Source organism: Oncorhynchus tshawytscha, linkage group LG24, assembly GCF_018296145.1.
Source record: "Oncorhynchus tshawytscha isolate Ot180627B linkage group LG24, Otsh_v2.0, whole genome shotgun sequence".
In the NCBI taxonomy this organism is placed as follows: domain Eukaryota; kingdom Metazoa; phylum Chordata; class Actinopteri; order Salmoniformes; family Salmonidae; genus Oncorhynchus; species Oncorhynchus tshawytscha.
The window spans coordinates 20,786,437-20,798,826 of NC_056452.1; the positions used below are offsets into that span (position 1 = coordinate 20,786,437).

Genomic DNA, 12,390 nt, shown 5'->3' on the forward strand with positions numbered 1-12,390 from the left:
CTGATTGTAGGCCTATTTCATCCTTACAATGTGCAATAAGCAACAGCTTTGTAAGCATAGGTGAGTACGTAGACATGTGAAATTCAATACAGATGAGAGTAGTATGTATACTTGTGCTCAATGCAAGATACTTTTTGTTAGCTTCGTCTCATTTCTGTAACAGAGAACCCCTTTTGTAAACAATTCCACGGGGAATAAGAAATCTGAAGACTAATTGAAAGTGGGTGTGACTTTCCTGTGGCCAAGCACTTGGCTAGGCATACCTTTTGACTGCTGTAGGAGTCCTTTATCTAATTGAACTAAAGGTACCACCACTAAGAACTCTTTTTGGCTTGAGAAAATGTTTGACTTTGTTCAGGGTATCAATGGGTTAAATCACCCTGTCCCCTATTCTTTTAGAATTCCATATCAGCCGTCATTCCTAATTGATTCATTTACACTTGATTGTCACGAAATATCCACTGTGTTATCATCCAGAATCTCACGGACAGATTTGCAGGTTAACGTTAAATGGGACGTAACAACTTTTGCAAGAATTTTACTTCTGGGTAACAGAGTTTATCATCCAGATTAAACAGTGAGCTCAACAAAGCAGTATAGAGTTACTGCAGTACAAACAGAATTTGCGCTACACTTAACCCTGGGAAAGCACATCCTGACTTTGGGGCATAGTTAATATTAAAAGATCCCTTTCTGTGTGGTTACTGATTATGCAAGGCGTAACCAGGCAACTCGCTAACAGAGCTTAACAGCTTCCCCTACATGCCTTCACGATTCTTATAAAAGTAGTAATGCGCTGCCTGGGCTGTGAGCTGGCCAGCCGGGGATGCTTACACCAACTGAGTGTTTCCGAATGACTGTTCAGCAACGGATGGGTGGGACTCACTGAAGGTCTGAGCTTAGTGTCACTGCCCAACGCAGCCAGGGGGAAATTCTGAGGAGTTGAGTGATTAACATTTTCTGTCTGGTTGGGGCAGCTTTTTCTCAGCTTTTTTGTTGTTGTATTGTAGCGCCTCTGACTGGGAAAAGGAAGACCACGGCAGGCAGCACAAACTCTAAATATCACAGGCACAGTGGCTTGCGAAAGTATTCACCCCCCCTGGCATTTTTCCTATTTTGTTGCCTTATAACCTGATTTTTTTTAAATTTTTTTATTTTTTTTGGGGGGGGGGGGTGTTGTATCATTTGATTTACACATGCCTACCACTTCGAAGATGCAAAATCATTTTTATTGTGAAACAAGCAAGAAATAAGACAAAAAACAAAACTTGAGCGTGCATAACTATTCACCCCCCTAAAGTCAATACATTGTAGAGCTACCTTTTTGCAGCAATTACAGCTGCAAGTCTCTTGGGGTATATCTCTATAAGCTTGGCACATCTAGCCACTGGGATTTTTGCCCATTCTTCAAGACAAAACTGCTCCAGCTCCTTTAAGCTGGATGGGTTCTGCTGGTGTACAGCAATCTTTAAGTCATACCACAGATTCTCAATTGGATTGAGGTCTAGGCTTTGACTAGGCCATTCCAAGACATTTAAATGTTTCCCCTTAAACCACTTGAGTGTTGCTTTAGCAGTATGCTTAGCGTCATTGGTTAGATAAAGGTGAGAAAGAAATCTAAGAAATTGTCCTCCTGGAAGGTGAACCTCCGTCCCAGTCTCAAATCTCTGGAAGATTGAAACGGGTTGCCTTCAAGAATTTCCCTGTATTTAGCACCATCCATCATTCCTTCAATTCTGACCAGTTTCCCAGTCCTTGCCGATGGAAAAACACCCCCACAGCACGATGCTGCCACCATCATGCTTCACTGTGGGGATTGTGTTCTCGGGTTGATGAGAGGTGTTGGGTTTGCGCCAGACATAGCATTTTCCTTGATGGCCAAAAAGCTCAATTTTAGTCTCATCTGACCAGAGTACCTTCTTCCATAGGTTTGGGGAGTCTCCCACATGCCTTTCGGCGAACACCAAACGCGTTTGCTTATTTTGTTTAAGAAATTGCTTTTTTTCTGGCCACTCTTCCGTAAAGCCCAGTTCTGTGTAGTGTACGGCTTAGTGGTCCTATGGACAGATACTCCAATCTCCACTGTGGAGCTTTGCAGCTCCTTCAGGGTTATCTTTGGTCTCTTTGTTTAGGTGGTTAGCCCTCACTTGGCAGGTTTGTTGTGGTGCCATATTCTTTCCATGTTTTAATAATGGATTTAATGGCGCTCCATGGGATGTTCAAAGTTTCTGATATTTTTTTTATAACCCAACTTTGTCCCTGACCTGCTTGGAGAGTTCCTTGGTCTTGGCGGTGCCCCTTGCTTAGTAGTGTTGCAGATTGAGGCCTTTCAGAACAGGGTGTGTGTGTGTGTGTGTACTGAGATCATGTGACACTTATATTGCACACAGGTGGGCTTTATTTAACTAATTCTGCAACTTCTGAAGGTAATTGGTTGCACCAGATCTTATTTAGGGGCGTCATAGTAAAGGAGGTGAATACATATGCCCGCACCACCTTTCCTGTTTTTTTCTTATTTCGAATTTATTGAAACAATTTTTTCCACTTCACCAATTTTGACTATTTTGTATGTCCATTACATGAAATCCAAATAATAAATCTATTCAAATTACAGGTTGTAATGCAACAAAATAGAAAAATGCCACGGGGGATGAATACTTTTGCAAGGCTGTGTGTTTTTTATTAATTTCTTAAACTTTATCACACACACACACTGTTTTTATTAATAAGGATAGGTTCCCAACTGAGATTCTGTCATCAACTAGTTGTCTCCATGTAAGGTCACTGGGAATAATGTGTGTGCCAGAGGAGGCTGGTGGGAGGAGCTATAGGAGGAAGGATCTTTGTAATGGCTGGAATGGAACGGTATCAAACACAAACATATGGAGCCCACATGTCTGACTCTGTTCCATTCATTTCATTCCAGCCATTACAATGAGCTCGTCCTCCTATAATCCTTCCCACCAGCCTCCTCTGGTGTGGGCAATGCACATGTTCAGTGGTTTTATTTTCCTTACATGGTTTGAAGAGACCTGAGTAGGAAATAAACTGAAGTTTGCAGAGGCTACTACTTCAACTTTGTACTAAGGCTAGTTTGTACTTTTAGGCGTAGGCTTCCAGTAACAACTGATTCATCCTATGAAGCAATCGGTGCTCATAATATCCCACTGGGCGCTGACGGCAGTTCAATGTCTAGTTTTGATTTACATTTGGTTGAGATGTCAACTAAATTGAAATCAACAAAAAAATGTCACCATGTCATTGGATTTGAGTTAAACTGATTTGGATTTACAAAAAAGTATTTTTTCACGTTGATTCAAAGTCCTCACATTTATGTTTTTGTTTGAAATGACATGGATTCACCCAGTGGGATGATTCTGAATTATGTTGTGAAACTGCTTGATCATGTTAACTCTTTTTTTTTTTTTAAGATTTTCAATAGGGACAGTAACTCAGACTGATAATTCTAGCAACTTAGTTATTACATTTATCTTAGATATCCTAAATCAATTTTGCCTCACATAACTATTCAACAAGGGGTATAACTTCATTATTTTATATCCTCCTGTGTTGTATGGTCCAGTGTACTGGGCTATGAGGCCGACAGGGTTGAAGGCTTAAAATCAGTCCATTTGGGCCACCCCTTATGTTTAGAACGATAACTACTCTCCCTGCTGTAGGCCTATATGTTATTACTGATCTCAATGGTGGTGGACACAGCCAAGTCTGACCCTTTTTTTTGGCATTCAGGTTTCTTTCCCACGGCTCCTCTCTGTGGCTTGTCATTCACACTGATTTGAGGGCACTTTAATCGTCACGTTTGTGGCACGTACAATTTAACAGACCGCATGTCAAGGTGACAATATGCCCACAATTTATATTCTGCATTTAATGACTATCTAAATTTTGTTTAAAAAAAAAAATACATTTGAGACCAACAGCTCGCAGTTGTTGATTCATGCTCTTGGCAAGCTTTAACTCGTCTTGCAAACACCAGCCTCTCTAGCTCACTGTGTATTTAGACTAAGCTTTACCCCGAGTTATTCACACTTAAAACAATGTATTTCCTGTTATGGTGGTAACATTGCCTGGCATTGCATTGGGCATAAGAACAGCCCTTAGCTGTGGTATATTGGCCATATATCACACCCACTCGGGCCTTATTGCTTAAATAACGCATGGTATATCAGCACGGTAGAATTAAATGGCTATAGAACATGTAAGAATTAACTATGTTTGAGCTGCTTTTGTAAGCAAGTTTGGTAGTGAGTGGAAACGGCAACTGGATGCTTCACATTTATACATCCAGTGAAATATCTGGCTCTAATAAGAATTACTAGAATGGGCTTGGAACCTCTAAACCTGTCAGTGTAACGGGTATTCTCAGGGATACGTGCAATGGCGGACCTGGTATTGTGACGCAAGATTGCCACGGTTACCAGGCTTCCTCCAGGCGTCTGAGTCTTGGACGACATGAATTGGAAATGGCTTGATAAAGTAGAATAAAAGTTTTATTAAAATGGGCTGATGACTTTGAAAAGAGTTTGCAGACTAGATGGCTAGCTGATCGGGTCATTGATTTAGCAAGCTCAATGCTAAAAACATAGCTAGCTGAGCAGGTAAGATAGCAAGCATGGTTAAATAAATCATGCAATCTGTAAATCTTTACCCACCGTGACAACATTAGATAACTTTCTAAAGGAAATGTTTTTCAGTCTTCTGCACTATAACTGTACTGTAGCCAACGACCTAGCCAACGAGATACTTTTGGACAGTGACAGCCTGTCATTTTATGATTAGAGTTCGCCTGTGTCACGTAGAGTTTAAAAAAAAAAATCAAATAGATAAAGTTTGAACTTGTTGTATTAGAGTGCCCTCTAATGGTAAAGAATGGCATTGGTTATAGCATACTTTCTGCACTGTAATGCCAGATGCATGCAATGAATTAATACTTTTTTTTCTCTCATGAGGATAGCAATAAAAAGGGTGAATAAATTCCCTGTGCATGTGCCTTTACTGACTGCCACAAAGTAACCGGAGGAGTGGAGGTAATTATTAGAATTTATCTTCCATAGGTATAAAACTTTGAATTAGTGTTCATTAGTTGTAACATCACAGAACTAGAATGAGATTGTATTCATTTAACACATACATTCCTAATCAAAACTGAAGGCACATTAAAATGAAATTAAACATGTTTATTATGAAACATGCACGCTACATGACCAAAAGTATGTGGACACCCCTTCAAATGAGAGGATTTGGCTTTTTCAGCCAAACTTGTTGCTGACAAGTGTGTAAAATCAAGCACCCAGCCATGCAATCTCCATAGACAAACATTGACAGTAGAATGGCCTTACTGAAGAGCTCAGTGACTTTCAATATGGCACTGTCATAGATTGCCACCTTTCCAACAAGTCTGTTTGTCAAATTTCTGCCCTGCTAGAGCTGCCCCGGTCAACTAAGTGCTGTTATTGTGAAGTTGAAACGTCTATGAGCAACAACTGCTCAGCCACAAAATGGTAGGCCACACAAGCTCACAGAACGTGACTGCTGAAGTGCGTAGCGTGTGAAAATCGTCTGTCCTCGGTGCAACACTCACTACTGTGTTTCAAACAGCCTCTGGAAGAAACGTCAGCAACATAACTGTTTGTCGGGAGCTTCATGAAATGGATTTCCATGGCCGAGCAGCTGCACACAAGCCTAAGATCACCATGCGCAATGCCAAGCGTCAGCTGGAGTGGTGTAAATCTCGCCGCCATTTGACTCTGGAGCAGGGGAAACGCACTCTCTGGAGTGATGAATCACACTTCACCATCTAGCAGTCTGATGGCCAAACCTGTGTTTGGCGGATGCCAGGATAACGCTACCTGCCCGGATGCATAGTGCCAACTAAAGTTTGGTGGAGGAGGAATAATGGTCTGGGGCTGGTTTTCATGGTTCAGGCTAGGCCCCTTAGTTCCAGTGATGGAATCTTAACGCTACAGCATATAATGATAGTCTAGACGTTTCTGTGCTTCCAACTTTTTGGCAAAAGTTTGGGCCAGGCCCTTTCCTGTTTAAGCATGACAATGTCCCTGTGCACAAAGTGAGGTCCGTACAGAAATGATTTGTCAATCAGTGTGGAAAAACTTGACTGGCATGCACAGTGCCCTGTCCTCATCCCCATCGAACACCTTTTGGGATGAATTTGAACGCAGACCGCAAGCCAGGCCTAATTGCCCAACATCCATGCCCAACCTCACTAATGCTCTTGTGGCTGAATGGAATCATAGTGGAAAGCCTTCCCAGAAGGGTGGATGCTGTTGTAGCAACAAAGGGGGGACCAACTCCATATTAATGGCCATGACTTTGGAATGAGATGTTCGATGAGCAGGTATCCACTTACACTACCAAAAGTATGTTTTAGATTCCCAGGAATGAGAAATGGCAGTGTCACTACTTATGCAGCAGGCATTTCAAAATAACATGTAAAAAATCAGACATTCACATGTGACACTTAGGGAAGACTCATTCCCTACAGAATTTGAGGTATGGAATTACACATTCACTACAAAGGGTTTTTTGTTGAGGAGTTATCCTCAGCATATCTATGTAATTAAACAGATTCATTTATTTGTACCATTTTTATATCTGGCAATTCCGCTTGCTTCCACAAGCCCAACCCCAAAGACAGTTTGCTGTGTAAACATCCAGTAAAAGAGATCTACTACATCACTGTAGATTCAGTCATAATGCAAACACAGTTTGCAGACTGTTCTTTAAAAAAAAAATGCATGTTGCTTTGTAAAAAGGGGAACCATGACTATGCTAGAATGAGTACTAGTAAGAGTTCAGAGGCACTCATTCGCAGCCTGGATCATGACTTGCAAGACCCTATCCATGACCTGTAAGACCCTATACTTGACTTACAAGACCATATTCCAAGTCCTACACTATCAACTCCCTCAGGAACTCTCTACCCTGTAAGCAGTCCATAGATACCCACTACACATACAAAGATTAGAGGCCAAGTCATAGCGAGTCACTAGTTGGCTCACTAGTTGTGGAGCCTTCTCGCCCGGGCCATAATGAATGCATTTGTATTTAGTGTCTTTTATGTATTATTCCATTTGCAAACATCTGTGGTGCCTATAACGTTACATAATCTACCTGTGATTGTTGTTCATTAGAATGTGTACCTATCAACAGGTTAGCTAGGAGCTAATGTCTTATCTCTGAGTAATTAATTTCCCTACAATTTTCACAAGAGAACTCGCTGCACCACATAACATTAGCCTACTTCAACACTGTCCTCCATATCAATCAGGCTAGCTAGCCAGATGGTTTAATGTGACCTTTTTTTTACCCAGGGTAAAAATAAAAATAAATTGATGTAAAAAATCTATATAATTATGATTTCTAATAAGGTACACAAAACAGGTGCACATAGACAGAGAACCAAGTGACAACCTAACGTTATCTACGTCTCACCTAGCTAAGTTAACGTTAGCTAGCTAACGTAAACTCGTACATCGCCTTGGTCTGTACAATTGCCCTTATTTTAGCACCCCAAAAAATGTACTACTTCCAGATCAACTGTAATGTCAATACCATTGTAAAGCACAATTTCTCCCCTTTCCAACAGAATCAATTACATTACCTAAACACTGCCCCTTTCTGCATAATTCAAGCAGGCAATGAGCCCCGTCTGGTCTTTTTTAAAATGGCGGGTGGCAATGTGAAACTAATGCGTGATAGTGAGAAGGAGAGATGTCCGTGTGGGAAAATCGCTTTTTTTTCACTCAACTGTCCAATTTATCACCTTATCGCCTCTAAAATGTAAATAAAACACTATAAAGAGTTTATATAATGTGTCATTACATACCTATTTGAATCGGGTTTTTAGGGCGGTAATAAAGTTATCTTAGAAGTACAGTGTCTTTGAGAATGATGATCGCATACAATGATGACGCAAAAAATGACTAGGTATCCCGGGCACTGTCCATTTCTTGTTTTTAAAGGATGAGAGAAGTGCTACACCTGGTGGAGAGATTGTAAGACCGAAGTAGTTGCTTTATGCGTGCTGTACTGTACATTACGACGTGCCACGTCTAGATGTAACTGAGGGTCCGGTTTTTTTTTTTCAACTTTTCTCCAATACTATAGAGCCATTACCATGTCGAACAACGCTTGAATAGAAACAGTTCACACCCCTGATTTTGAAGTCAACACAGTAGCTACAGTCCCATTTAGTTTTCTTTAGCCTCATTTGAATGTCTGCGGTTGGGCACATTTGTACGGAACTGGGATCAGTGAAATGTAGGCTAAACTGACAACTGCGTGAAGAGCAGAAATTTCAACTAGCAAGCAAGTCGCAGCAAAGAAACGCGGGGGCGATTCTGGCAGGGGGAGATTTTATTTTTTTCGGCACAACACCGGCAAATGAACACATTTTTTATCTCGGGCAAATGTGTTAAATTATAGCCATAATCAACTCTATGCGTTCTCTCGAAAAATAATGCAACTCTGTGGAAGGTGTGTTCCACGACGCGCTACTTTCCATAGAACGCATCGTTATGCCTCGATCACACCACCGACAGTGTTTATGCAGTTTTCTACACCAGAATTGTATTAATTTACAATGGAACGCTGCGTTTGACTTGCTGTATTGAAGCAGAGCGTTGTGTGGTGCATATGTTGGACTTATCGAACGTGTGCGTCAAACTGTATGTGTAGACGGCTTGACAGAAATGGTAGCAGAAGGTGAATGTTGGACTTTTGTTCCACACATAACCAGATGATGCTGTTACATTTGGCTCAGAACACAATCGGGTCTATCGTTGTGATCGAGGGGTTAATTGATTATGGGCGGCACCTTAGCGCTCACTTTCTGTTACTGTCAGTTTTTATCAGAGCTATTATGTGTATGTATGGGGCAGCAGGGTAGCCTAGTGGTTAGAGTGTTGGACTTGTAACCGAAAGGTTGCAAGTTCAAATCCCCGAGCTGATAAGGTACAAGTCTAGGCCGTCACTGAAAATTAGAATTTGTTCTTAACTGACTTACCTAGTTAAATACAGATAAAAACAAAAACAAATCACAGATAACGTGTGACGATATGGGTGTCATCCCATCCTCATAAAATAAGTGAGGCTTCTTTTCTGATGTAATTTTCTGGAGAAGTGGCACAATTATGGCCTTTTTTGCTAATATAAACAACCATCCCCCTCCCTCAAAGACCGATTTGTAAACAGTGCCCCACCCTGTGAGCAAACTGTTGGAATGTTCGATGTTTCCCCATACCCGCGCTTCACATACGTTGCCTCAACTTGCCTGTTGGTGAATTTCTTATGAGGAGTAGCTTATTGTCAAACAGGATTTGTTCATTCCGCGACACAGCAGCAACAAGGTAACACGTTTTGTTGTCAATTATTCCAGAGCCTGCAATAATGTAGTCTACACATTTTAAACGAATACGACTCTCAACACGGAATTTGCTTTCTCCATTATACTGTATTGATACGGCAATAACAAAATGCTTACAAAGTCGTAGACGCGGTGTGTTTTATGAAATAACAGTTTTACTGAGCCGTGGGCTAATTCCTCACCTGAAAGCACTTTTCGCTGGCATTTGAACGGATAGTTGAGGCTTTGTTTCCTAAAATTAGCAGTCTCGTATCCTGAACGAGAGCGCGCTTGCTTGTGTCGAAATTCTGCGGGTCCTCTGTGTGTGCAATATTATGTGTGTATGTATACAGTGTTGGGGAAAAAGTACCCTATTGTCATATTTGAGTAAAAGGAAAGCTACTTTACTTTTACTTGAGCCATGTTCCATTGAGTCACCCAGTAAAATACTACTTGAGTAAAAGTCTAAAATTATTTGGTTTTAAGGGTACTTAAGTATCAAAAGTAAAAGTTTGAAATTCCTTATTAAGCGAACTAGACGGAACTGTTGTTTTTATTTTTTATTTACGGATAGCCAGGGGCACGCTCTGACACTCAGGCATAATTTACAAATGACTCGTGTGTTTAGTGTGTCTGCCAGATCAAAGGCAGTGGGAATGACCTGGTATGTTCCCTTGATGTGTAGGAGTTGGACCATTTTCCTCTCCCGCTAAGCATTCCAAATGTAATGAGTACTTTTTGATGTCGGGAATAATGTATGGAGTAAAAAGTACATAATTTTCTTTAGGAATGTAGTGAAGTAAAATATATTTAAAAAATATAAATAGTAAAGTACAGATGCCCCCAAAAACTACTTAAGTATGACTCTAAAGAAGTTTGACTTGAGTACTTTACGTGTTTGCGCGTGTACGCTACCATTAAAACGTTTGGGGTCACTTAGAAATGTTGAAAATAGCTGATTTTTATTTTTAAATGATAAGGATTATCAACATTGGCATACAGAGGCCCATTTATCAGCAATCATCACTCCTGTGTTCCAATGGCGTGTTAGCTAATCCAAGATTATAATTTCAAAAGTCTAATTGATCATTGGAAAACCCTTTTGCAATTATGTTAGCTGAAAACTTGTTCTGATTTAAAGAAGCAATAAAACTGGCCTTAAGACTAGTTGAGTATTAGGAGAATCAGCATTTGTGGGTTCGATTACAGGCTCAAATTGGCCAAAAACAAAACTTTCTTCTGAAACTCATCAGTCTGTTCTTGTTCTGAGAAATGAAGGCTGTTCCACGTGAGAAATTGCCATGAAACTGAAAATCTCATACAACGCTGTCTGCTAGTCCCTTCACAGAACAGCGCAAACTGGATCTAATGAGAATAGAAAGAGTAGGAGGCCCCGGTGCACAACTGAGCAAGAGGACAAGTACATTAGAGTAGCTTCATTAAATAGTACCCGCAAAACAGTAGTCCCTATGTCAACAGTGGGACTACTGCTCCAGATACTCAACTAGTCTAAAGAATGCCAGTTTTATTGCATCTTTAATCAGAACAGTTTTCAGCTGTGCTAACATAATTGCAAAATGTTTTTCTAATGATCAATTAGCCTTTGTAAAATGATACATTTGGATTAGCTAACTCAGCGTACCATTGGAACACAGGAGTGATGGTTGCTCATAATGGGCCTCTGTACGCCCATGCAGATATTCCATTTGAAAAAATCAGCCATTTCCAGCTAGAATAGTCATTTACAACATTAACATTGTCTGCACTGTATTTCTGACCAATTTGATATTTTAATGGACAAAATGTGCTTTTCTTTCAAAAACAAGGACATTTCTAACCCCAAACTTTTGAACGTGTGTGTGAGAGAATCTGTTGAATGGGTGATTTTATTTATTAATTTTTTATGTTTTTTTTTTATGCACTCTACATTATGAATATTAGACTTTTACCATTTATAGATGGATCATATTTTTTATTCTGCAATTAATACATCTGCTTTGTCATCACACGATTCAATAGATTACATACATCATATAATAGGCTTTGTAACACACAAAGTTTGTCAAAGTAATGTGTGAATGCTTGTAAATGTGTGTTGAATTGTTTTAAGATTTTTTTTTTTCTCTCCCATTTTAGGACAAAATTGTCACAGCAAGTTCAATCCCAAACCTTGGTAGGATGGATTAACCTCTAGATTTGCCTGACTGGACACTCCAGGTGTCGGCAGCACCCAATGTCCTTTCTACATGATGAGTGTGACCTGAGGAGGACTCTGGGTTTGTTAGACCGAACCGCTAACACTTCTGGACTCTTCCACCCAAGTTTCTCCCCCCGTTTGCCACTCGTACGGCACGGGGACTGACATGAAGAAAGTGGCCCAGTGGTCAACGGAGGACGTGCACCAGTGGCTGACCAATGAGGGAATGCAGGAATACTCTGAGGCCTTCCTCCACCTGGACGGCCAGGGCCTCCTGCAGCTCTCCAAGGCGGACTTCCAGACGGCCCCTCTGGTCCTTGTCACCTCGGACAGAGGCAGACAGCTTTTGGACAAGTTGGAGACTCTCAGAATAGAGCACCACATTGAAGCACATAAAAATGGGCATGCCAACGGACACTCCATCTTGACCGTCATCAATGAGGTAAATGGGAACAAGCCCAAGAGTAACGGTCTGATCAATGGGTTTCACAAGGAACGGGTTCAGATCCACATGCCTGAGATCAACCGCTCTCCGTTCCCTGAAGAGTGGGGGAAGACTGGCGTGGCTTGCATCTACGCCATGGTCTGCTTCGTCTGCACCACCATCATTATCTCTGTGGTCCACGAACGCGTGCCTCCCAAAGACGCTACTCCGCCCCTGCCAGACAAGTTCTTTGACTTTTTTGACCGAGTAGACTGGGCTTTTTCCATATGCGAAATCAACGGCATGATACTGGTCGGCCTGTGGCTTCTACAGTTGACACTGTTAAAATATAGGTAAAAGAACGAGATAAGTTACGATCATTTG

General features: G+C 41.0%; 1 protein-coding gene across 5 annotated transcripts in view; it reads left to right on the forward strand.

Annotated features, from left to right (window-relative positions):
• The window catches only part of LOC112223437 (phosphatidylcholine:ceramide cholinephosphotransferase 1), a 40,956-nt gene that overhangs the window by 25,826 nt on the left and 2,740 nt on the right, over positions 1–12,390 (forward strand). For 4 of the 5 annotated variants that reach the window (XM_024386448.2, XM_024386449.2, XM_024386447.2 and 1 more), the window contains one exon: positions 11,522–12,359. In XM_024386448.2, coding sequence (XP_024242216.1) covers positions 11,749–12,359 — 611 coding nt within the window. In that variant the 5' untranslated portion in view covers positions 11,522–11,748. Of the gene's footprint in view, positions 1–9,218; positions 9,390–11,521; positions 12,360–12,390 lie in introns of those variants that run through there. The other variant, XM_024386446.2, reaches the window with a different exon arrangement.